The sequence below is a fragment of the Artibeus jamaicensis genome, unplaced genomic scaffold (genome assembly GCF_021234435.1).
Source record: "Artibeus jamaicensis isolate MK-2021 breed Jamaican fruit bat unplaced genomic scaffold, CSHL_Jam_final scaffold_1964, whole genome shotgun sequence".
NCBI classification, from domain to species: Eukaryota; Metazoa; Chordata; class Mammalia; order Chiroptera; family Phyllostomidae; genus Artibeus; species Artibeus jamaicensis.
Window position 1 is genome coordinate 51336428 of NW_026522030.1, and position 27380 is coordinate 51363807.

Consider the following 27380-nt stretch of genomic DNA (forward strand, 5'->3'; position numbering starts at 1 on the left):
TTTTGGTCATTTATCCTGTGATAGGCTTTCAACTATTCCCACAAAAAATACTTGTTTTCCATATTCTTTTATTTAAATTGCTGACCTGTTTGTTCAAAAAATGCCAAGACATCCACTTTTAAACCCTGGACGTACTGTTTCGGTGACTGTAATGCACATAGCTAACCTTTATAACAAAAGGATGTCTGGCCTTTTTTGTCTCTGTCTCATCCATGTGTGCATCCAGGCAAGTGCAGGACTCTTTATCAACAAGCCAGTTACTAAGTATTTAATCATTATTGATGAAAACTATAAACCTATATAAACTCAGTAGTTTCTGGGGCCTCATTAATTTTGAAAAATAAATGCTGAATTCACTGTACACCCAAAATATATGTTTTAAAAAAACACAAAAAAAACCCAAAACCACGTTCTTCCAATGGCAGAGGAAGAAAGCCAGTGGCACCTCCAATTGGCTCTGTAATTTCACAAAGGAACTTGCAGAGCATGAAGATTTTCTTACTCTAGGTAAGATAACAGAAGCTCTGAATTTAGGATATAGCATGTATAATGGACAGAGAGCTTGCTAATTCCTCCTGACTGGAACTTCATCCACTCCACACTAACAATCTGTGCAATTCTAGGAACGTGGTAGTTCAGATAAAGCCAGTTGAAAAACTCGGTGATAATTCCCTGTGTACTTATAAGTATTCTATGTGAAGAAGTGAAGGAATACTTTGAGTTATTGGTATGTGCTATGTAAGTTGACTGGCTAAATCTCTACATTTAAAATGTTATGGCCATGCTAAAAAGCACAGTACCTGATGTACTAGGATACGCAAAATAATTTTAAAAACTGTATTTAAGCAGAAAACAAAGAAAGTGCAGGTAGCCTACATGTGCCTAATACTAAGCTCTGAGATATTTTCTGTACCCAATGCTCTGTGCCGATTTCTCACAAGGACATAGCCTACAGTGTAATGCAAACAAGCAATTATCTTACAGGGGCACTGATTCAGTCCGCCTTGTGAAGGGACCTGATTTCTATAGGAATGCTCCAATGAGTAACAATTATCTAATCTCTCTCTGGGTGATATAAAAACCTTGTACACTGCATTATGTTATTCAGTGCATTTTCAATGTATACCTTGAACAAGCAGGCATGACATTATTTTTGTTATAGCTCTTTACTCAAACAATTAAGCTTCTCCCTTTTCAAATATGATGCACTGACTTAAATTTGATAAGAGAGAGCACGTGACTGCTAGGCCAAACGCATGCCTGCTGGTTCCACGTAAATGAGAAATCTCCATCTGGTTGGGTAGCTGGAAAAGTCGCCGTGTTTTTCCACCCTGGATCAGATATCCAAAGGTGTCTTTGATGGACATTTCTCATTTCCTACAGAAATACTTACTGGTTGCTGTAGGTGAAGCTGCCTCACCTTCAGTGGATGTAGTGATGGGTTTAGTATCTGTCATGGTCAGGGTCACAGGTCGCACTGCACTGGGATGGGGAGAGGGTGCCAAGACAGGAGTGAAATGGCCAGGCACTTTCCCTACTACTTGACCACTGCTGTTAGGCTACAAAACAAAAACAGAATGCCAGTGAAACAATCCAAAAGGTAGTCATCTTGTCCAACAACTCCACTCAGCATATTGGCCAAGTGGACCCTGAACCCTGTGTCGTCGCCACACATGCCTTGTCAAGTTTGGGTCCGAGAGGGTGATCCATGGTTAGTAGTAATATGAAGCAGCAGCACTTAAAAAAAGTTTTCACCTTCAAAGCACTTGATACAGGTTAGCTGTCTTTACAACACCCCCTAGAGCCAGGTAGAACTGAGCCTTTCATTTAGCGTCCAGAAAGCTCAAGTCGAGACTTAAAGGCTTAGCTGAAGACTAAAGTGGAAGTCATTGCTGAGCTAGTGTGAATTAAAACCAGTGCTTCTTCTCTGCTCTTCATCTTCTACAAGGAGTCAGTTTTGGCTTTCGGAACACAATTTTCACCTAAATGACAATATCACTGATACAAGGAAGACAAGAATATCTAGCTTACTGAACACACCAAACTGAGTCATTTCCATCATTTTTAGTCAAGGCCCATTCTTCTGCAAGCAAACCTCTAGCTCTTGCTCACACACAGTTACACTCAGACACGCATTAGGCAATTTACATTTTAGGACCTCCACTCAACTTTTAATGATTTACTAATACAAGAAGGCAGAATGATTTTTAGATCACTTAAAATTTCAGTGATTTTCAATGATTAAAGTAAGGTCTGACCTTACACGCACAAATAAAAGATTTCCAAAATAAATTAAAATGTGTTGAAGTCAAGCAGAGGGCAATCAAATATACTCTATTATTTGAGTTACTTTTCCATTGCTGGGTGTGGAGAATCATACAAAACATTTATTGTTGACACTTGTGGGAATTAACTGAGAAAATACCCTGGGCAATGATAGAAAAGATTTTATTATCTGAGTTTTAGCCCCAGGTACAAAAATAGTATCCATGCTAGGAGATAAAATCCTAAAGGTACACTGTTCAAAAAAAAATACTTGAAAGTATTTTTCTAGACAGAGCATGCTATTTTTAATTAACACTCTTATTGCAATTCTCCACTGCATGTGTTCATAGCAATTTGCTATGAGAGTATTCTCTACAAATATTTAGTCTTAATAATCTGCACTGCTAAAAGCAAAGAAAGCAATGAAGCAGAATATTTATCTAAATAACTGCACATAAGTTACATGTAGACATTTCTTTAGCAAAAGAAAAAATAGCTAATAACATTTAAATACTGTAACTTAGAGATGTGAACTAGGGCTTCAGTTAGGGTCCTCAAAGGCCATACCATTTACTCTATAAAGAAATGGACTTGAATATTCTCACCATTCACCACGAGTAATAAGTATTTAACTTTGTGTCAGGAGAATTGACCAGAGTTTCCCCCTACGGAAGCCTATGAGAGTTATAACTCTATACTAATTTTATTTAAAATATTCCATTAAATAGCATGAGTGTTTCACTCTGATGGGTGTAGCAGCTACGTAATTAACATCCAAACTGCCACGGGGAGGACAAGGCATCCCAGTTGCTTGACTTAACACTCAAAGTCAGCACAGCGCTGGAGGACACCGGGGTGGGGGGTGACTCCATGTGAACAAGTACTCATTTTCCCCCCATTTTTCCCCCATTTTTAGAGCTACAAAGGTGAATATCAAGAGTCTTATCTTGAAATGCAAATTAATTAGTTTTGAGGTGGAGTTAAACATCAAAAGCAGGCATAATGTTCCTTAAAAAAATCTGTAGTAAACTACAAAGACCAATTTTTCCTTTCAAGGGGAAAATGTCTGCTTCGAAAGCAGACCATCAACTTTATTTGAACATTGCAAAAGACTGCTTTATAGATCTCACTCAAGAAAGAACAGTCTCGTTCTATCACTAGTGGTACATTCTGTGGTAAGAAAGCATTTCTGTACACTGTGTTCACCAAACAGTTTGGCAGGACCTACCTGAGGGCATGGGACAGAAGCGTGACAATAACGTTAAGGAAATGTTCTGAGAGAATACAACACCAGCATGCCCATTCTGTAAGCTGTCTACTGGAATTGAATCAACATGAACCAACAGACGTTCCATTTAAAAAATAATGATAAAAGTGACCAAGAAAGAATTCCCAAGCCAATACAGTCAACTTTTCTGAAACTCAGGGTCAGAAGAATGAGAGGGTTATTTGTTTTCAGTTTTCTACTAGTTCAAGCAGATGAAGTTAGACAAAAATCTTTCTCTTTTAAAACTGTTAAATAGATGAACTTTCATACTATTGATATGAAAAGACACTGCATCTGAAGATGAACTTGAAGAGCATTAGGAAAGGATTATCCTACTCAGTACATCGCTCCTATAATACAAAGTCCTGACAGGATATTTGTGTTAATTGAGATCAGAGTAAGATGCTTCTTTTAGAAGCTGGATCTTTACCTTGAAAATATGATGAAAAACTGAGAACAATATAGGCAGATTATCACCTAATATGCCCTCTTAACTTATAAAAACATTAAAATATATGTAAAACAAGCACTGAATAATTAAAGAAATGCATAACACCAAGGGCCTGATTTTAATTTGCATAATTTTTCCTCTAACAGCGCCTAATTAAGACATCAGTTAAAAAAATCCAATGGAACTCTAAGATTTTCCACACTGAATTAACGTTAAGGATTTTTAATGGATGTCTTAATTAGACTTTGTTATTCATGGAAATTCTACACAAATTAAAATCAGACCTTGTGTGCACTGTTCCCAGCTGAGTCTAGCAGAATGCTCTATGGAACTTAGACTTTTGAATCCATGCTCTAACAGTAAATTTATTTCTAAACTGATATACTAAGATCATACTGTTTTTCTTAGTAAGTAGTTTTACAGTCGTTAAAAGTGCCACACCATTTGGACATTTTATTCTAAAATACAAATAGTTTGACTTCAGATTCAAAACCTGAGACTGGTATACTTAGCTTAGTATTATTAGTCAATGCATCTAAAAAGAACAGGTAACTTTTAAGGTACCCAGATGGTGGTGAAATAGTTGTTACTCAAAATAAAACATTTAGAAAGGACCATTTTGCTTCATTTTAACCAATTAAATTTAGACTAAAGGTTTGTTTTTTAGAGCTTTCTTTGTCAACTCTAAATTAATATGCACATACTACTTACTGAACATTTTAAGAACTGAACAGCATTAGTAACAGAATGTTTACAAAAGTCCCTCAGAGCATTAAGAGGTATAATAAGAAGTCTTTGGTTTCAAACAGCAGAGCCAAGTACCAGACCATACGATCAGAATCACATTACAGATTTTGGATATTACGATTATTGACAGACCCGGCTTTGGCACAAAGACTGTCTACTTGATTGTGGAAAATCTTCTTATCCCAAATCTCTATGAAACAACCTCTCCATAGAAGAAACCACATGTTTAGGGAGTGAGAAAGGCACATGAGTCACTATACTTATACAATGAATCCCTAAAACCGCTGCACAATGTTTACAAAAAAAGAGACACTTCTGGTAATGTCACTCATTGTTAAATGTAGTCATGTCTGTGCAAAGAATATTCAAGTAGTCATCAAACACTGAGGATGTTTACATTACCAAAGCTTATTTTAATACCTAATAGTTAGTCTATAAATACAACTGTAAGTTCTTTTGTGTGTGTTTATTTTAGCGCATACCTTGCTCCTGCCTGAAATAAAAATTTTGTCTCTGTGTCAAGCCAGGTATTCCAGAGGTGTGAACTCCAGTCAGAGCTTTTTTGTCAATGTACTTTCTGCATAAACTTTCTTTTCAGTCAATAAAAATCCAAAAACATCAAACCAAAAACATCTTCACAAATGTGCCCCTTTGGGGCAACCCACTTCCTACCTGTCATTCAGTCACCTTTAAATAAAAACTTATTGAGTCACCAAGACACTTTCTGAAGATGGATTTCGAAAGCTTGTAGTTCTGCCAGACATAACTGAGTAAGCTCCATGTCTTTAGAGTTAGACCTGTTCCATCTCCCTTAGTCTCTAATCTTATTTGCTCTCTCATGTTTACCTGGCTGGTCTGCGGACTGGATGGGTCATAAGAAGGTACGTAGTTCTTCAGAGTATCCTGAGGATTCAGGTGGGGAGGATATCTGATTGTTGGATGAGAAAAGTAGCTTGATGGGGCTGGAGGAAGAATAGCCTGCGTTGGAAATGGCAACGGTGAGGGCGGAGGTGGAGTTCGAGTTGAGATGACTGCAGAAGACAGAAGAGGAAAGATGGCCTCGTTAGCTGTTTCTTTAACACTCCGCACTGATCCTAAAGAACGCTGTGAAACTATAAAAATGACAGTTATTCATTTTTCCCCATGATTTAACTAAACTCTCCTAAAATGGCAGTTAGTCTTTTATTCTCAATGCCAGTACTGCTAAGCATACATAGACATAACCCCCATTATAGGGAATTAACAATCTTCCTTTCTAGATCTACAAATGATTAAAAAAAGAAGTTTCTCTCTCATAGGTTAAGCCAATATTTTATAAAGCATTTCTTTAAGCAAAGTTATTCCCCATCAGAACCATTCTTTGATTAGAAAGTCTTTGTCTTGTAAGTCCAGACTAAGTTGCTTCGTAAATTAGAGGTCAGGGGGATCCACAATATCCTACTGAAATTCAAAACAGAAGTGCAATCCAATTTTAAGTAAATATTTTCTCTATACATCTTGGATAACAGTTGGGTACAATGGAAAGCAATAATTAATAAACAATGATGCCCTGAATAATGACTTGATCATTGTATAAATGCCTGTGAATATTTGAACATAGAGCCTGGGAACTCTTTCTTCTAATAAAAATGTTTCTTTCATAACCAAAAATAAAGCTCCATTCCTTAACTATTTTTCTCCCCACTCCAACTTTTACTAATGTACCTTAAAATATATTAAAATAAAACCAAGAATAAAACCCACAAAACATGAATTTATAGTTTCATACTGACATTAACTTACACATAAATCACATATTTTATAAAGGGAAATACTATATAAAACATATGCAATGTGGACAATGTTTAATTGTACTGTAACTTTTCAACATTAGCATAACCACACTTTATTGTTTAGTTTCTGAACCATAATGTCTAAGTTTGAAAAATGGAGAAGGCATAATTGCACGATCACTGTCTCTATAATGTTGAGGGAAACACATAAGTACAAATTAAGAGTACCAACCAGTCCACTGTATGTACTAGTGGAGATGAAATATCTGTTTCTATTTAATATTTTGATCCAGACCATAGGAAATCACATATGATAAATGTTTAGTGCTTTATGAGACAATGTAGCAAACAATAAGAAATAATAAATTCTTTCCATGACCTATAAATAAAAATCATCTGGAACAACTTACCTCTAACTTGTACTTATGTGCAAAAAAACCCAAAAAGCTTTTTAAAGGATATTGCTTATCTTTCTCAATAATGTCCAAGGCACTCAGAATCTTCTGAACTGCTGTTACAAAGAAGATTCCTGGGCCTAACCACAGACCTTCCAGAGAAGGACTCCAGGGCTGAGGCACCAGAAAGGGCATTTTAAACAAGTGCTTCAGGTAATCTTTCCACACACTGAGGTTTGATCATCCTCCATCAAAGGGATGCATCACAGAGAATGATTATTAAAATATCACTTCGTTTAAGAAGTATGTACTTTTGAAAGTATAATTTCAGGACACACAAACATCTCAGTTAAACTGGGCATCTTTTCACTTTGTGTCAAAGTGCTTTTCATCTCAGCTCCGTTTAACCATGGTCTTCACACCCATGTCTGTACACAAACCTAGAAGGTTATTGCTTATTTCTATGATGATTGTTATTTATATCTCATTTTAATCTTTAAAAGAGGACTTAATAGTAACTGTTCTTTAAAGTACAGGTATGAAATATTGGACTAAAAAGCATCTCCTTACATTAAGATATTAATGATAACATCAAGTATATTAGCCCACAGAAAGTATCTCTTTTATTTTTTTGATTAATTTCATTCCCAAATAAATAGCTAAATATTGATTTTCATATAGAATATAATATATACAGGGTCAGCTTTAGCTCAAGTGGTTACTTCATCATGGCAGACACTGAATATAATATATACATCCCTGGCCAGGTAGCTTAGTTGGTTAGAGCACCAGCCAGATATGCCCAGATTGTGGGGTTTTGATCCCCAGGTATGGCACATACAAGAAACAACCAATGAACTTATAAGTAAGTGGAACAATAAATCAAGGTCTCTCTCTCTCTCTACCTCTCTTTCTCTAAAATCAGTGTAAAAAATTTAAAAAAGAAAATAATATATACAGAAATAATGGCTGTATATTTGAATGCTTCTAGAAATGCTCTAAATTCATCAACACTCTGAAAGTAATCTTTGCCTTGGTAAAATACATGGAAGTAAGACCAACCCTGAAGATACAATGAAAATAACCACGTGCCCCATATTTTCTAATTTCTTGTGATTATAATCTTTCCAGTAAAGGCACTTTAAAGATACATAGCTAAATGGTATTTAATTGTATGGTTAATTGAAAATCTTTCCTCATATGTTGATAAGAAAAAGAAAACATTTGATCAGCTTGTGACCCTCCCTGTCTTGGACGAGAAAACATGGCCACCACAGCTGTAATAAACACCGCTACTCTGACCCTGAGGGTTTGGCTCTGCAAGTGACAGGGAGGCTCCTCCTCTATGTTTGAAAGTCCTCACCACTGTGTGCAACTCCAGGTATTCCGGGATGGTGGTGCTGGGGGAAAGTGCTCAACCTTGGGGAAGAATCCTGTGGAGATGTAGAGCTGAACAATGGCTTTTCAGGCTTCTTCATAGTAGTCGGAGAAGACATATCTGCGAAGGAAGAGGGAAAAATCCAAGCTTTATGACTTTCTTAAGCCACAAGGTTCATACTAGCAATGGTAGATCTAATTTTCACCACTTTATTATTTTTGGTGATTTTGGCTTCTATGTTGAGCGTCAAAGATCTGGCTATGTTGGAGCTTTGAAACACATGTCAGAAACAATTTCTACTGCCTCGTTAGAATTATCACCAGGATGATTCTTACTAATAAGTAAATTTTGAACTTCTGAAAATTTAAGTATCATTGGCCCCTGGGTTCACATCAAGGTGTTTTTTACCTCAGCTTTTTATTCTTAGATTTATACGATTCAGGGGTTTGTCTTTTGACTTGAGGACTACACTGTGGAAAACAACAGCGAAAAACCCAGTGTGAATTTGAAAAACAACCTTTGGGGACAATGGTAAGCATATCATTCATTTAACATCTTTGGTGGAAAACTCACTACTTGTTTTAGCAGAAAAAAAATCCTTAATTTGGTCATTGCAAATATTTATTTGGTTCCTTTCTTTGCCGAGTAAGGATGTTAAGACAAAAAGAGTAATTGCTGCTGTAGGGATACTCAGTGTCAGTGAGGGGAAAAATGATGATAAGACACAGGTCAACAGCTGAGCGGGAGGAAGTGGGTTGAGAGCAGAGGCGCTCTCCGCGTCTCCTCTGTCTCCTCCGCCAGCCTCACTGCACTGCAACAGTGATCACCTCAGCCTCCCAGGTTAAAAAAGGTGCCGCTAGGAGCACCACATTTAAGATGTGAATGGCAATGACATATTCAGAGAGAGGACATGTTCTGAAGAAGGGGGCCATAAAACATGCACGTAGTACAAATAGTCTGTAGAATGAGGAACAGAGATAAAGGAAGGAAGTGAGCAGCTGGCAAGACCCACATGCTAAGGGGCCGTGGGTGTTGTGTATGGTGACTGAATGCTTACTCTGTTGGGGGAAGGCTATTGATGGGTGAGCTACGATTGCATTGACAGTTTAGGGCAATCCCTCCAGAAACTACATGGAGGATGAATTAGCCAAAGTGGAGACAGCAATCATGGGAACTACGTAAGAAGATAGATTAATTAATATATTCATTCATAAATATTTATTGAAGGTCTAATTTATTCCAGACACTGAGCTAGTTGCTGGGAACATAACAGTAAACTAGATTCAATTTCAGCTTCTATAAAGCTTGGAATCTAAAGAGGGGATATGGATCAGTAAAAAGTAGTGACAGTGTAAGGAGCACCATAATGGGAGAAGTATTCAGGGACGTGTTCATACAATCATTCGCTCATTCCACAGATATTTAATAACTGTCCAAAGACAGATCATTAAAACTTGAAATCAGATCAGAGAAAGAATCAAATACAATAGATCAGCAATTTTCAACCAATGTGCCATGAGCATTTTTAAAACAAATAATACCTGATTATTTAGCTAGGGTAGTATTGATACTACTACCTCAGGGGTACCTTGAATAGTATTAATTTTTACCAACATTATAAATTTATACTAAAATATTCTAAAATTCATAGGCCTACTAAAATTTGTATTTTTATTATCAAAATTTTAAATACATATAAAAGTAGAATAGTAATAGATGCTCATGTACCTTACTACCCATCCCCCAGCTTCAATTATCAATGCATAGCCAATCTTATTTCACCTTTACCACATCTACACTCCCTACCCTTGTATTGCTTCAAAGTAATTCCTAGGCATCACATAATTTCACCTATACATATTTCAGTTTGTATTTCTAAAATAAATTTTACTAACAGAAAAAAAAACACAAATTTCATCACACATAGTATATATATACACACAATGTGCATTTTACTGAATAAAGTTTTGACATAAAAAAGACTACATGATACAATTAGTACAGGAAATTAGTTAACATTATGTTTTGCCATTTAAAATTACCTAAACTCGGACTTCTGGCCAAGATAGAGGTGTAGGTGGAAATGCTGTGCCTCCTTGCACAACCAAATTTAAAGACAACAAAGATTTAGAAACAAAAATGCAACCAAACAGAAAAGTAAACTGTACCGAAGTCTGAAAACAACGGACCATTCACCCAGACCTGTAGAGGGGCGAAGTTGGCAGCCTACAGAGAGGGTTCCTGGGGGGAGGAGGCAATGACTGGTGACCCTGGAGGGCACAGACACAAACCCAGTAAGGCTCGCGAGGCAGCTGACTGCTGACACACCTTTGCACTCAGAGAAATTGACCAGGTTTAAAAACAGTCAGTGAGACAGACTGTACAACCCAGGGCCCCAGCGATGGGAAATAAAGCCTAAAAGCACTGATTGGAAAAACTTTTGGGGCTGAGATGCGGGGAGAGGCTCCTAACCCCACAGGAGAGTTTGCTGGGGAGACCCACAGGGTCCTAGAATGAACACAAGCCCACCCATCTGGGAACCAGTACCAGAAGGGCCCAATTTGCTTGTGAGAAGAAGCAGAAGGGACCAAAATCTGAGAGAGAACAGAACAAATGCCATTGCTCCCTCTCTGGCCCCACCCCCAGTCATAACCCAGCAACTGGGCTGACCCGCCCCAGTGAACACCTAAACTTTTGCCCCTCATACGTAACAGGGGTGACCAGATAAAAACATTATAGTTCAAGCAGAACAGCTCAAAGCCCCAGAGCCAATACTTCTAAGAGATCAAGAGATAGCCAACCTATCAGATGCACAAATACTGGTGATCAGGATGCTCACTGAACTGGTTGATTTTAGTCGCAAATTAGATGAAAAAAAATGAAGGCTACACTAAATGAAATGAAGCAAATTGCATAGGGATCCAATAGTGATGGAAACGAATCTGGGACTCAAATCAATGGAGTGGACCTGCAGGAAGGAAGAAATGACCAAACAGAAAACAAAAAAGAAACAAGAATTCAAAAAAATGAGGAGAGGCTTAGGAACCTTCAGGACATCTTTAAATGTTCCAACATCCAAATTATAGGGGTACCAGAAGGAGAAGAGGAACAGAAACAAGTGGAAAACTTATTTGAACAAATAATAAAAGAGAACTTCACCAACCTGGCAAAGGAAATAGACTTCTAGGAAGTCCAGGAAGCTCAGAGAGTCCCAAAGAAGTTGGACCCAAGGAGGAACACACCAAGGCACATCATCATTACATTACCCAAGATTAAAATGAAACAGAGAGTTCTAGAAGCAGCAAGAGATAAGAGGATGGTCACCTACAAAGAAGTTCCCATCAGACTGTCAGCTGATTTCTCAAAAGAGACCTTAAAGGCAAGAAGGGGCTGGAAAGAAGTATTCCAACTCATGAAAGGCAAGGACCTCCATCCAAGATTGCTCTATCCAGCAAAGCTTTCATTTAGAATGGAAGGGCAGATAAAGTGCTTCTCAGATAAGACCAAATTCAAGGAGCTCATCATCACCAAGCCCTTATTATATGAAATGTTAAAGGGACTTACGTAAGAAAAAGAAGATAAAAAAGATGAACAGTGAAAGGACAGCAAACTCACAGTTATTAACAACCACACCTAAAACAAAAGCAAACTAAGAGGACAACTAGATCAGGAGTGAACCATAGAAATGAAGATCTCATGGAGGGTTAACAACAGGGGAGTGGGAGAAGGAGAAGGGGGAGAAGGTACAGAAAATAAGTAGTATAGATGGTAGGTAGAAAATAGATGGGGGGAAGGCAAGAATAGTATGGGAAATACAGAATCTAAAGAACTTGAGACATGTGGTCATAAACTAAAGGGGGGCATGGGGAGGATGGGATGCAGGGTGGAGGGGAATGAAGGGGGGGAATGGGACAACTGTAATGGCATAATCAATAAAATATATTTTTAAAAATAAATAGAATAAAATAAAATATAATTACCTAAACTTTTGTAAAGACATCCAACAAAATTAAGTATATATTTTCAGCACAGTGGAAATTAAAACATGGGCCTGCTACTGTAAACACTGTAAACATAACAGTCTACAAAAATGATAGGTGTATTTGTGGCCATAAGCTACAATTTGTGACTAACTGGTTGTCACTAACCTATCAAAACTTTATGAATCAGTGAACCATTTTCTTGTATCTCTCTCAAAAATAAATAAATAAATTGTTATTGAAACCACAGCAATTAATGCTATTACCAAAAAAAAAAGAGAAAATTAAAAAAACACTCACCAAAATAAACAAAAGATTTTTATTTCAGCTACGTTCCCTTCAAAATGCCAAAATAGCTATGTGATTTTAAAAGGTAATACTAAAAAATACATGTTTTGACCTCAAGGAAGTTAATCATGGACATATACATTGCTAGAGATCAGAAAAAACCTCTATTTCATCACTCACTTTATAGACAATGTAATAAGTTTCCCTCCCAAATTTTAAATTTAAAATGAACTCTTAGAAAAAAATCTGGTAACTTTCTATTGATGTTCTTGTGCTTTATCTGTGCTTAGGCATAAATTTCAAATGAAATTTCAGTGATTTTAACCCGTGTAAATTAGTTTCTAAAGACTCCCTAGTGTAAATAATAAAGAATTTACTGTACATTTAAACAATTAAATATGACCAAAGCTTGGGAAGCAAAATAAATTTCATTCCAGTCATGTTATTTCTGGAGATCAATCAAGGCTATTGCAAGTACTATAACTATTTCTGAATTTTCATTAAACCCAGCCAAAGTCACATGAGTATCTTTTTATAAAGGGCACATAAATCAAAGGTATTTGTGCAGAAATTAAACAATATAGGTGATTATATAAGTTTTGAGAATTAAAGCCTTTGTATTTTCTTTTTTTAAAAGATTTTATTTATTTATATTTTAGAGAGAGGGGAAGGGAAGGAGAGAGAGAGAAACATCAGTGTGTGGTTGCCTCTCATGTGGCCCCCCTGGGGACCTGGCCCACAACCCAGGCATGTGCCCTCACTGGGAATCAAACCTGTGATCCTTTGGTTCTCAGGCCCACACTCAATCCACTGGGCTACATCAGCCAGGGCGCCTTTGCATTTTCTTCATCAAAATGATACTCTTGGCTTTATCAGGCAATTATTATAGGTCCACTTATTGTTTTGGTTCTCTTTTAAGTATGTACCTTCATGTTCACAACACAGAGGAGTTAAAGAGCCAATGCAACAGAAACAAACAAAAAAATTGCAATAGTAAACATAAGAATGGGCAGGTACACTGGCCATATTGAAGTTATTTTCTTCAATAATTAAAGAATGGTAGTATTAGAAAGCAGGCTTAACTGCCTTTGCTTTCCCATTAAGTGAAATTAATTTGGAGTCCATCAGTTAATAAAGATACACTGCATGTGTAAGGCACTATGCTAAGTACTTAGAAGGACACAAAGTAAACCTTCCCCTCAAAGGAAAAAGAAAACCTTTCTGGATAGAAGAAGAAATAAAAATAAAAGGTCGATTATCTGAGAGAAGTAAGGGTAGAGTTTCTAGCTATTACATTTTAATCATGAATCAAACTAGTGTTGTTTTGATTTTAATTTCATTTTGAATGTCTGCAGTCTAATAGACCTCATGCCAAACTGAAAAATGGTATTATTTCTATTTTAATGCACTCATATGCTACAGAAAAAAAAACATGTTTGAGGAATAAATATATAAAAGTGATGGTTTTAAGTGACCTTTCTGTAAAGAAAAACAAATATCATACTTCCCACAATCTATTGTTCCCCAAGCAGAAAAAATAATACATAAAAAGATTAAATTGAAAATAAGTTGAATAATAAAGCTAAATAATACATATAAGGGGGACCCTCCAAAAGACAGAATTATCTTCTGGAGGGCAGGCCCCTTGTAGTACAGGCTTCCCTCACTAGATGAGTGTTCTAGGAACCCATCTGTATCAGTGTACCAGCTGGCATTGTTGTGAGACACTGCATTTGGCTTCAGTGATTTTTTAAGGCTCTTTCAACACATTTGCCCATTTCATGATGAGTGATTTATGAGCATACCTGCCCACACCTGAGTGTTCAGCAGTTTTGACCAAAAACAGTATGACCCCTGTACGCCACCCTCCCTATTCACCCTATCTCACCACAAGTGGCTTTTTTTTTGTTTCCTTGGATGAAAAAAGTCCTCAAAGGGAAATGTTCTACCAATGTAAAAGAGGTAAAATTAAAAAATGTCAGAAGCACTAAAAGGCATCAAAATCTACAAGTTCAGAAACTATTTGATCAGTGGGCAAAAGTCTTGATAGGTGTATTGTATCAAATGAGAGTACTCTAAAGGTGACTAAAGTTTAAGCATATAAGAATAAATACACAATTTAAAAAATGAATTGTTTTCCCCTCATAAACATATGTTGAATAATAACAAATGATTATTATACATAAGTTGAATAATACATGAAATAAAGAAGTTGAAGAGGGAGACAAGATCATAAGAAAATAATTCGCTGTTACATCTGTTGGTAGGAAGGAGGCAGGAGTTATTGGTGGCTGATGCGAAAGATGTACTGGCCAACGAGGGCTTGATATCAGGCTAAGAAACTTAATATGATTTAAAATGTAAGAATTTATAAATGAATTCATTTTAGAAGGAAAAAAATGTTCCAAAACCTCTGTTTTTTCTGTTCTTGTAGCTTCTACTAGGCCCCTTCCATGTGTACCTGGTTGAATCAACAGTTTCCTGTGAAGTCTCCTTCCCAGGCCTTCCTCATCATGGTTCATTACAAAACCAGTAACTGAAACCATCTTCTTCAAAATATCTTCTTCTACCAAGACCTACCATGGAACCACATTTTCATATAAATTTTTCCTAATCATTCAATTTTATTTATACTTATTGCCTCCTGAAGGAGGAAGGAATGAGGAAGAATGTGCTTCTAACTCTGTCCCTTTCTTTTCATGTGACATTCCCTTGGGCTAAAAATACTCTTTACCCTTTTGTTCCATCTATAGAACAATATTTTGTACATTGAACCAATTTGATTGATTTCTTCTGTACATAATCCTTCCAAGGAACTTTAGAGATTTAGATTACCTGAATGATGCTGTGTTTATGTCTTACATTACTCAAAGGCTTTTTAATTATTATTTTGTACTTGGTTAATCCATAGCATGCATATATATATGTGTGTGTGTGTGTGTGTGTATATACATATATATATATATATATAAGTTGACTAATAGCTTATCCTACAGAAGATAATTTTATTAAATATACATAGATGTAGAACCTGAAAGAAGATGTTATGGTGAAAAGAATTTTTAGAAGTCTAGGATTGAAAGAAGGTAAAAAAGGAGGAGCAGACACTGTGTCTAGGCAGTTTATTCTAGAATTCCTTGCATGTTAAAGAAGCTGTGTGGTGGGATGATAACTACTAGTGTAGGATGAATAAAATAACCATCCATCATCAGTGTATGTTAAAATGCATGTTGCCTGAATAGGTAGTACCAGATGAGAAGTAACTTAATGGAAAGCAAGAGAAAAAACAAACTTAGTCTCTGGGTTTCTAGTACGTATGAGAAACTATGGTGAGGCAGAAAGTTCAAGAGGTTAAATAAGACCACCTGTCCCTTGTCCTGGTGATGTATACAGTTCAACAGAGAGGATAGACATTAAATATAAAAATTCATCAAATAATTGCAATCATGGTAATATTAGGCTATAGAAGGATTCTTCTTAATGACAGAAGATTAGAGAGGCTGATCTTAAAAAAAATATTTACACTAATAGTATTAATCATCAGTGTCTACACCTATGTTTACATTAATAATTGGAAAATTAGTTATGGCTTTAGAAACCAACTGTACTGTTAAATGCATGACAAAAAAAATCACCATGTAAGAAAAGTTCAAGTAGGCTACTCATATAAGCTAAGTTGGTTCACTTAGACTTATGCATACCTATCAATAAGTATTTTGCAAAATCCAATCATCACATAATTTTACTACCTAAACTATAATGTTTTTGGCACTGCGACTTATATACATCCTAAACCCTTATGTGTCGTTCACTTCACAGCAACACTTCAAAGAGACACAGGCTTAAGCAAATAAAGAGTTAGATCAAGTCATCTCCCAACAAGGTAATTTCATCTACAAAGAAACAGTGTTGCTGCGAAACACAGCGTATGTACTCGACTCATCAGCAGCTTGCACAAATGGCGCTCCAGATGTATATCTGTTCCAGTCAGCCCAAGGCAACAATTTTGATCAATTCTAATGTGATAAAATGCTGCAGGGGAAGTGTGCAGAAACGCGTTTACGTCAGCCCTTAATTAAACTGTTGTTCACTTCCAAAGAACCTTAGGAAACACTAATGAGACATGAGTTTTGGCAATTTCTTCATCAAAGCAAAGACCCCTTCCTCAGTCTGTAGCAGCTTGTCATCCAAGTCGCTCCTGGGATAAATGTCACATGGCAGTCCAATCAGTTAGACACCTGTTAGTAGAACTTCACTGAAGTCAACTAGTGATCCAGGGCAAGCTCAAACAGCCACCTTAACACCTGCCTGTCTGGGACACCTGCTCCTTTTTCACATATAGTAGAGCAATGTGTTAGCTTTTCCAATATGCTCGAATAGATTAACCTTACAAATCACATTTCTATAGCCTATATAGAAAACATCATTTTCTTTAAAAAATCTATTCTTCTTCCCTCTAATGACACTCATAGTACAAAACTATTTCAAATCAATTATGTAAAAACACACAAAAATTTCTGAATTTTAGAAGCCATTATTTTCAACACAGCCTAACACTAAGTCACAATATATGAACTAGCAGGTGTGGCTAAGTGGATTGAGTGCCAGCCTGTGAAACAAAGGGTCGCCAGTTCAATTCCCAGTCAGGCACAAACCTGGGTTACAGGCCAGGTTGCAAGCTGGGGGCTTACAAAAGGCGGCCAGTGAATGTTTCTCTTCTTCTCTTTCTCTCTCTCGTCCCTTCCCTCTCTCTAAAAATAAATAATCTTTTAAAAAAATAAAATGTATTTACGGTGCCATTCCTATGATTTAGAAAAACATTTCTATCTGTTTAACAAAGAAGCAAATTGCATTAAAATATTATAAAGTTCAATCCTTTTACATATACTTTGTCTTTCTTACATAAGTGCCATACTTGTAAGCAAGTCTAAAGGAACCCTTTAAGGTACAAGTCACCATTTGCTGGCTTCTCTGATTTTTCCAATATTTAAAGTTATTGTTTTATAATTAAGTGCTTGAAATGTTATAATCACAGTTAAAAATATCTTCTTCACTTTTTGCATTACCAGGCTGTTGTACAGATGTTACTGGCTTCATTCTGGCAGGAGAAAACTCAAGTGCAGTGTAAAAGGTAAGGAGGCTTCTGCTGGCTCGGCCCCTTTGCAGCAGGCAGACGCACATCCCAGAGCGCAAGTGCCTCCATGAGAACGTGTGGCTGGGATGAGCCCCGTGGCTGGGGTCCGACCAGAGTGTATCATATTGACTAGTCTTACTTAATTAATACCCTTTATACTTTTCTAGACTTCTTTATTTTTCAGAGGTTTTAGACTTTCAAAATTTTATGGATTTCAGAAATTCTGGACACAGAAAAGTTCTTCAGAGACAGCACCCAAACTCATTACCGGATGATAGCAAAGGTGGTCAACGCATCCATTACTTCACTGAGTCTCTGTCAAGCAAAACAAAACACTGAGAGGGAAAAACAAACTTGGCTAAACTGGGGAATTTCTGTTTTCCATTAAAACGTTGGGGTGGAAGCCGGAAGGCAAGGTGAAAAATGGCTGATGACCTGCATAAAATAATACTATTTATAATAAGTGAGAAGCTACCAAATCTAGTGCGTAGGACACATTCAAGCGCTAGAAATCTGACCCTTTTACTTCAGGCCATAGATCCAGAACCAGTCCCGAGAGGAGGAAATAGCTGGGCCCTCTGCCCCTGGGGAAGGAAGGCAGGGAGGCTGCTCTGTCCAGCCCTCAGCTGAGTGTTAAAGGAGACCAAGGTTTTTCTCTGTTTCTGTCTTGTAACTTGAATTGAGGAGAGGAAAGTTTAGAGGTTATTTATAGCCCATATAAACATATGTGAAATACTACAACACTCAAGCCTAGAAGATCCCAGCCGAAAGCTTTGAAGTAATGATCTCTATCAGTGTGCTTCTGGAGAACCACACTGGTCCTACACCTGTAACAAGTTTTACCTGCAGATAAAGGACCGATGGCGGGGCGGTCCTCTGAGGGAGTGCGTCCTAGAGGAGTGAGGAAGTAGCCTATATCTGTACTACACAGCTCTGCACAATCCCTGAGGTGCCATCTTCACTTCCCCTTTCCTTCATAATGAAATGGAGCTGTTCTAACTGATGGAGAAAAGATGTGGTGTGATGTCCAGGGGTTAAATAAAATATAAATGACAAAAAAAAAAAAAAAGAGATGTATGGATAGAGTCTCAAGACCTTAGTGACACTGTTATTCACATATATTTCAGAGGACTTGCTTTGAAATTGCTTACAGGTGCTCATTTAAATATTATAGGTAGGACAGTGGAGTTCAATAAACCCCTTAGGCACGGCTAGTGGGAATGTAAAGTGATAAGATTTTTGTGGATTCTATGCCGATATTTAGGAAAAGCCTTAGAAATGGACATAACATTTAACTCAGTAATTCTTTAGTAGAAATGTATATATTCCTTAAAAAAAATTTCATCGAGCATCTACTTGATGACTTTGTGCCAGGCAGTATGCTAGGTACGAGAGAATTCAAATAGAACTAAACAGAAATAAAATAATCAGATTTAAGCACAAAAATTTGCATGCAATGATGTTCACTGTATCTTTATTTATCATATATAAACTTGAAAACTACCTAAATACCCATGAGCAAAGTAGAAGTTTAAAAATCTATAGTATAGCCAGAGTTTGGCATAGTATAAAGTGGAAAGTGGCAGAATGCCATTATATTATAAATGAAAGACAAAAAAGAAAATACTTTACAAAATAGTATATATCAGATCAGCCCAATTCAGTGTAAAAATATGCATAAGAAATTCATTACAATGCAGAGAAAACAGACTAACATATAATACAGCCAAGTAGTAACTGAAGTTATCTATATATGATAGGATTATAGGTGATTTTTATTTTCTGATTTACATTCGACAGTTTGCTTTTCCAAATCCCACAGAAATAAGTCTTACTTTACAATAAAAAAATTGTAAAATACATATTTTGGGGAAAGAAAACACTACCTGTACCTCAAGAGAATTTTATACATCGTTTCTAATGATGGTTGCACAATGCTGGATCTTGTTACTGAAACAAACATCCCACTTCAAGGAAAAAATTTCTCCCACTGGTCTTAGGCATTGGATGTCGCAAAAATATAAAACGAAATACTTAATTGTAATATTTGCAATTTAACTGGCTAACAGCAAAAAAAATACTTTTTGGAACGCAAGTGAAGAAAAGAACATGTGAGTACCTGAGTGTCGGGACTCTTCCATGTAAAACGTTGTGACTGGGTGGGAAATGGCGCTGTCCTTCCCATACAGGCCAGGCTAATGGAAAGCTCTGAACGTTATGACAAGACATATGGACTTAATCCCACTACAGTAGTTTGATGATGATGCCAGATGATTCAAAAAATAATTAGCTGCCATGTTAAGATGGCATCTCCATATATATTTACATTTATCATACTCTAAAATCACTGAGAAAAAGGCAGTCTACATTAAGAGGGGATAAAATATCCTTAATTAGATTTCTCAGCCTTTTTTTTAATGAAATCAGTTCTTTTTTAAAGGAGAAAATGTGATACTCTTCATGTTAAAAATAAAATATCTTACTTTAAACTTGGGTTATTTAATCTCAACTATACTCAAGCATATTACTGTATTCTTCAACATTTTGTCATGGTGTTAAGTCTCTCTTTACAGTGTATTCCAACCCAAGCACAGTAAGTAGCATGTTCCTACAAGTCTCTATGTATCACATTTCTATTAAAAAAAGTCTCCAGGCTACACCTACACCCAATGCAAAGTTAAAGCTCAAACTCCTTTGAAGCACCACAAACATCTTCCATGAGACATAAAAACAAAAACCTTTGAATAACTAAGAACAGTATTGAAAAAGCAAATACTGAATACATGAAAACTGCTTTTACAGAACACTTCAAAATGCTTTTTTGCCCATTAAGCAATTTCATGTTAACAAACAATAATAAAACATCTTGAGTAAAGTTAGAAAACCTAATTTGAAAGGAGGAAAAACATGGGACAATTACGCAGGGTGTGTAGTATATTTTAGTCGCTTATTAAATACTGGCACAGGTAAATGGCCGCTATTCACCAGGCCTCTAGGGAAAACCTCTTGGCTATAGAGGCTTATTAGTGTTAAGCATCTGAAAGCCACGGACTATAAAATAAAATCAATACCGTAACCTTAACTGTAAAAGTCAGAAAGATACTGGAAGAGTTCTAATTTAACAAGATTACAGATGAGTTTTTAGAGAACATTTGGGGAAAAGCCATGCATTTAGAAACATTTATGCTGCAAGACATCTCAAGGTTTCTGTTGTTGGTAATGTTGTTATTGCCTACGCTGGTAATGGTTAGGGTTAATTTAACTGATGTGTTACTTTAGTGGATTTACAGTAAAGTCATAGAAATGATCTGGAACTTACTTCAAATAAAATCATTAAACTGAGGTGGTAAACTAACTGCTTAGGAGCAATCATGATTTGATGTGTTTTAGTGTGGTAGAGGGAAAAAAATCACGAAAATCTTAAGGTCGTCAGTTCAGCAGCTCGATGCAAATATGATTACTCTGCACAATATTCCATTTCTCTTAATGGAAAAGTAGTCAAAACTGGTATAAATTGTAGTGTTTAAGTTCAACCTAAATCTATATTTTTCCCTCTAACAAATGTAAATGAAGGAAAAAGAACATTCTGTCAATGAAATTACTATGATGGCATATTTATTATCCTAATGGTTTTGAAAATCGTGAAATTGATCAGTAACAAAACCTCTATTTAGTAATGGGCCAATTACATTTGTGAGATAATGTCAATGAAACAGAATATTGTCACAGGATAATGGTCTCCTATTGCTACATCTCTAGTCATTTAGAGAAAATAAATGTTGCCGTCTGGCTGAGTCATTTATTTTCAAAGTAGGAGACACTGATCCCATAGCAAGGCTCTGGTATAGTAACTCAATTTCTATCAATCATTTGCTGTACCAGAATGGTGCAAGACAGGACATGTATCTGTATGAACTGCACATTCCTCCGGTATAAAGCCAAACATACGGTACCTCCACGCACATAAACAGCCCGATTGTTGTATTATTCAAAGAGAGTATTTAAAAATAAACATTTAATAGTAATTTGGAAAGTAAAAAACCTTCTGAATTTTCAAAAAAGATCCATGTTAATAAAAACTTAAAGACTCAAGTCCTAAAGGCCTATAAATCTTCACTTCATTTTAAATCTAGAATGTTGGATCATGAAGGAACCTTAGTAGCCAACTTTATTTCACAGAGAAAAACTCAGAGGTTACTGAAATTAAGTTATTTGGCCATACCAGTGTTTCAAGTTTCTTAATCACCATTATAGTGCTGTAGGCATAAGGCAAAAAATCAGAACAGAACCAAAAATACATGTATTACAATAAGTATCAAATTAATGTTTATATTTTCACATACACATAGCTCATTTTAAACTGGATGTATGCCATACACCTCTACTAAAGATATTCTAGACTTTAGAATGATTTTTAACATCTTATCATTAAATAAAATTAAAATTCTTAACCTGAGCCTAGCTCAAAGACTGTACTCATGAATCCCTAGAGCCTATGAATGCCACAGATATTGTGTGCATTTATCTGTATTGAAGTATCATGCATTAGAAAAAACTGTAATAGGGGTTTTGTAACTAGTTTGCAAAACCATAACCATATCAAGGGCTTGCTTAGGAGACAGTGTACATAGTAATATGAGCATGGGTTTTGCAGCTGAACACACAAGGGTTCCTATTCTACCTCTCCTACTTATTGTCTGTGTGATCTAGGTCATATTTCTTAATCACTGAGGTGATGTGTTTAATGAGCAGTCAAATGGGTTTTTTAATAGGGTTGAATAGCAAAAATGTATGTAAATTCTTAACCCAGTCCTGAGAGGTAGTAAGTGCTCCATAAATGGTAGTCACAAATGGCCGGAGAGTCTAGTTTTCCATATACATGGAAATATATATAGATATATTTGTTGACAAAAAAAAATTGATTTATGGGTTTCTTGTACAAATAAATGATTTAGGAAAATAAGTTAATATAAAAATGGTTACTAGAGAAAATCATTAATATAACCATTGTAGGTTAAAAGACACTGAATATACAAATACATATACCGTTTTGGCTCCTCATTTTAACAAAACAGCCTGTAAGATACTCTGAGGAATCTGAATATGGATTATGTGTTAGCTGATAGCAAGGAATTGTTTTTATATTTGTTAAATTGATAATGATATTGGGGTTATACTTTTTAAAAAAGTCACTTAGAAACATTTAGAAGTATCTACAAGTTAACTGACATGATCTCTGTGATTGACAATCTTTCAAAAAATAGGGAGATACTAAAGCAACAAGATTGGCAAAATATCAGTAACAGTTCCAGCTGGGCAATGGTACAGGAGATTCGCTTTATGCTTCTCCCTACTTTTGACATTTTCCACCACAAAAGCCTTTTTAAAACTTTTTAAAACTATGCTTAAACATTCAATTCAAACCAGCTCTTCTCCATATTTATCCATTAAAGTCACTCATATCTCCAACATTTTAGGTGAAAAAATTTTAATCATGGCACTAATATTAAAAGGTTGTTTTTAAAAAAAAAAAAAAAAGAGGATACATATTTTACTATCTCACAATTTTGACAGTCTTCCAGAATCCTGAAAACTCATGAACTCACCCCTTCTCTCCTACTGTAGCTCTATAAGGTATAATGAATCTTCTATGAAGCTTCCTAGGAAAACTGTCCACCTGCCAAGACTTAATAAGCAGTGTCCAAATTCTCCTGGTCCACTTACCATCAGTAACATAGTAAACTGATTCTCTAGATAGATTGCAGGAGAACAGGTGGAAAAGCAGCTTTTAAAAGAGATGATCTCGGCTCTGCTATTAATTACCTGGATGCTTTGGATGAGACGGCCTCTCTGAACCAATAGTTTCAACTATAACTCACTAAAGAGTCTAATAGTGTGTGTTCTAGTCCTAAAAACTCAATTTCTTACTATATACAATATTGGTAGTATAATAATAGCTTTCCAAACTACTTCGAAATAAACTTAAACATAAAATCAATGTGGAAAAAAGATTCAAATTAAACTTTTTGCCACCCCAATAAACTCTGCATGGCACACTAAGATACTGAAGTGCACTGTCTGCCTCCCGTGGCTTTCCCACTTTCCTACTTCAGGCTGTGTTCCCTCAATCTAGACACCTAGTATTAATTAGCAAGTTGTCATTGATTAAGTGACTGACTGATTGATTGACTGAGTGAGTGAAAGGGGAAGAGAGGCAGAGAGAGAGAGGAAGAGAAACATCAATGCAAGCGAGAAACGTCAATCAGTTGCCCATACCCACCCAGACCTGGGACCAAACCCAAACATTAGGCATGTGCCCTGATCCAGAATCAAACTGGTGACCTTTTGCTTTGTGGGACTAAACCCAACCAACAGAGCCACACCAGTCAGGGTAGTTGTTATTTTTTTCAAACTAATTATCCATTGTGGTTTTCCTGCAAATACTGTATTTTCAAATCACTGAAGTTCCAGAGCACAGATATGTAACTTTCTCCTATTAAGTAGCATTGGCCCTTCTAAAAGGTACCCAGGTTTACTCTATTTAAAAGGCTCTTCTTGATTAGAGTGCATGAGAAGAGCATGGACATCTTTTAATTGGTGGGCAAAGTGAGGAATTCTGACTTCACCAACAGTTTATTGGTTTTCTTTTTGTTTGAAAGCTGCCCATGCTGTGATTTTTCACCTACAGCAGTGGAGCTGGAGAGAATGAAATGCGATGTGGCAGAGGTGTCCTGGAGTGCGCTCTCTGATGGCATCATGGGACATGGAGGTTCACCGCAAATTCTGTAAGGAGTCAAAGTTCTTGACTTCTGATATTTTCAATAATGAGAAGCTACACAAAAAAATCTTAAAAATTGTGCTTAAACCTTAAATTCCAACCATCTCTTCAGATTTATCTGTCAAAACCACTTGTATGTCTCATTTTGCCTGGTTCATAATTTGATATTTAATCCTTATGATACAAACTCTAGGAATGGAAGGAATTCTTGGTGTTCTGTCTGGTGCCCAAAAGGAGCTTAAGAATTCTTCCAGGAAGATTACTAAGCTGTTTGTCTTGCCATTTTCTAGAACTTTATTTAAAGTCCATGATTCCCAGAGAGAAGTTATTCAACTACCTATGAAAACTGCCCATTCACCCAGCTCTGACAGCTTTCAAGAAATCTTCAGATGGCACTTTGCAGATGGTAGTTTGGGCAAGAGCATTTTTCCAAAGTGGAGCCAGTAGGTTCCCAGATGAGGAAAAATGTTCTGAAGTCCCAAATTTAATAAACGTATCCAGTCAATACTCACTCATGGATATTCACATCCACAGCACACAGTAGCATATTAAATATTCAACAAATGCATTCATTTTTTTAAAGTCTGAATTTTTGTTAAAATGGAATCTTCCAAACTTGGTTAAATGATCTTGTATCTAACATATCTGCTAATATTCCTTAAATTGCTGGTCTCTGATTTCAGTTCCATTTACATGCGACCGCACTCTCGCTGTTATTTATTTCCTGTACCTGACTGATCTCATCATACAGGCTGGCATTGATACGCTCCAGCCCCCTCAGTGTTCCCTGAGGTATTTGGCTTAATTCATTGGATATTTAATACTATTTTTTATGTGACTTATTTTTTTCCTAAAATTTTATGTATTTATTTAGAGAGAAGGGAAGGGAGGGACAAAGAAAGGGAGAGAAACATCAATGTGTGGTTGCCTCTCACATGGCCTGCACTAGGGACCTGGCCTGCAACCCAGGTATGTGCTCTGACTGGGAATCAAACTGGCAACCCTTTGGTTCACAGCCCAAGCTCAATCCACTGAGTTACACCAGCCAGGACTTAATACTATATTCTTACAGAACTCTTATTTATAAAGTACAAATCAAAATTTAGCACATCTCAGACTATATAACAAATGAGAACATTTGTCAAATGGTTAAAATAAATTTCTAGGGCTTGGAAATATATTAAAACTCCACAAAGAATAACTACAGAGATGTATTTATATGACAAAACTATAAATTTTTAAAAATAGTGTTATTTCTAGTACCAAGAGCAACCAAAACAAAATGCCTAAATATTGCCTACTGAAGAATCCTGTATAAACTTTTAAACTACTGTTAAAATTGTAATTATATACCAATACACCACTAAGTAGTGCTATTCTCACTAACATACCAATTTATTGATTTTTGTGTAAAGAGTTACTTCTCATAATGCTTAAAAGTACCTCAGTTTTTATGCATGTACACAGTCCTTTCATAATCTGATTCACATTGTTTCTTCTCTGTGAACCACCTTTTTTCATTAGAGTAAAAAATTATTTTCTTGTTCAGCAGGTCAAGGACTGGAAATCTAATTTATTCATACTTGTGTGCCTAGAAAAATTTCTGGCAAAAGAAGGCATTTGATAAATGTTAACTGAGTCCAATTATCTCAAATCCTCAATGTGTAGTAGGAACTAATAAAATATTACTGCAAAAATGTCATTTTAAATTTACATTTATTTAAAATTACAAGTTGTTTAAATATTGATCTGACTGAGAAGCTGCTGAAATTTCCACTTAAAAACCCCAGCTGTATACTACAAATGTATTTACCCTATCACTAAATGTCTATTAAATAGTGTTTTAGAAGTTCACGCACAGATGAATCAATGACTATTAGAATGTAGTGGCAAGGTGACAGTCATAAGAATTGTTTCAAATTTTCAAGCAAAATTATTAGCATTATTAGCCTGTTAAATTTCTGGACACTGAAATGTAACTACATTTATTTCCTTGAAAGTAACTTGACAACCCAAGACTGGCCTCTTATTCTTCTCTTTCATCAGAAGTTGCAAAAGAGGACTCTAATGATTGCAAGACAAGTACCTTGACTAGGAATTAAGTCTCTGAAATGGCTCTGGTAGAAAAAAATTAAGGTAGACAAGGGGTCATATGAAATTTTTTCTGGTGTAACAACTAATATAAAGGAAGTTTTCAACATGCATATTGAAAAGTTAACCTAGTTCTATTAATTTAACCATGAAAGCTTAAAATGATGAAAAACAGTATCCAAAAAAGAAAGTTTTCAAGAGGTAAAAGCCAGAATTATAAGACTGGGAAATTCATAGAAGACTAAACAAGAAAAAATATTCTATATTCTAGCAAAGGAATATTAGTGTCTACACGAGCCTTGTTAGTGATCCAGTTTTCTTTTTCCTTCCCTTATCTACATGTAAAAGAACATAGAATAAATATATAAAGATTATATAATGTAGATGCCAACAAATTTAATTTCCATCACTATTCATCAAAAGAAATTTTAGCAAATTACATAGATTCCTACTAAATGTTTAACACTATTAAATAGTGGTTAGTTTTAAAACGTTTGGGTCTACATTCTGAAAAATTAAAATTAAAATTCTTTAATAATCAGAAAATTGTAATGTTTTTGTTTTAAAAAACAAAATTTACTTGTTAGTAACAAGCTAAAATAAAAATACTTTTTTCTTTAAATTATTTAAAAATTACATAAAAGTGTGTCATTACATGAATCTATATTTTACATTAAAATTGTGCCTGATTTTTTTTTTTACAAATGAAATAAGTATAGTAATTTGGTGCTATCATATCCTTTATTTTTTGCCTACTTGGAAAAAAATCTCAATGATTTAGGTTGGGGTTTCAGATTATAAGTAGAATGTCACAATTTGTCCATAAATTTATTT

General features: G+C 35.8%; 1 protein-coding gene across 9 annotated transcripts in view; it reads right to left on the reverse strand.

Annotated features, from left to right (window-relative positions):
- The window catches only part of NFIB (nuclear factor I B), a 238606-nt gene that overhangs the window by 31641 nt on the left and 179585 nt on the right, over positions 1–27380 (reverse strand). For 4 of the 9 annotated variants that reach the window (XM_037142762.2, XM_037142759.2, XM_037142761.2 and 1 more), the window contains exons 7-9: positions 8261–8395; positions 5577–5761; positions 1394–1559 (exon numbers count right to left, since the gene is read on the reverse strand). In XM_037142762.2, the coding sequence (XP_036998657.1) occupies positions 1394–1559; positions 5577–5761; positions 8261–8395 (486 nt within the window). The remainder of the gene's footprint in view (positions 1–1393; positions 1560–5576; positions 5762–8260; positions 8396–27380) is intronic. The other 5 variants (XM_037142766.2, XM_037142767.2, XM_037142768.2 and 2 more) reach the window with 2 other exon arrangements.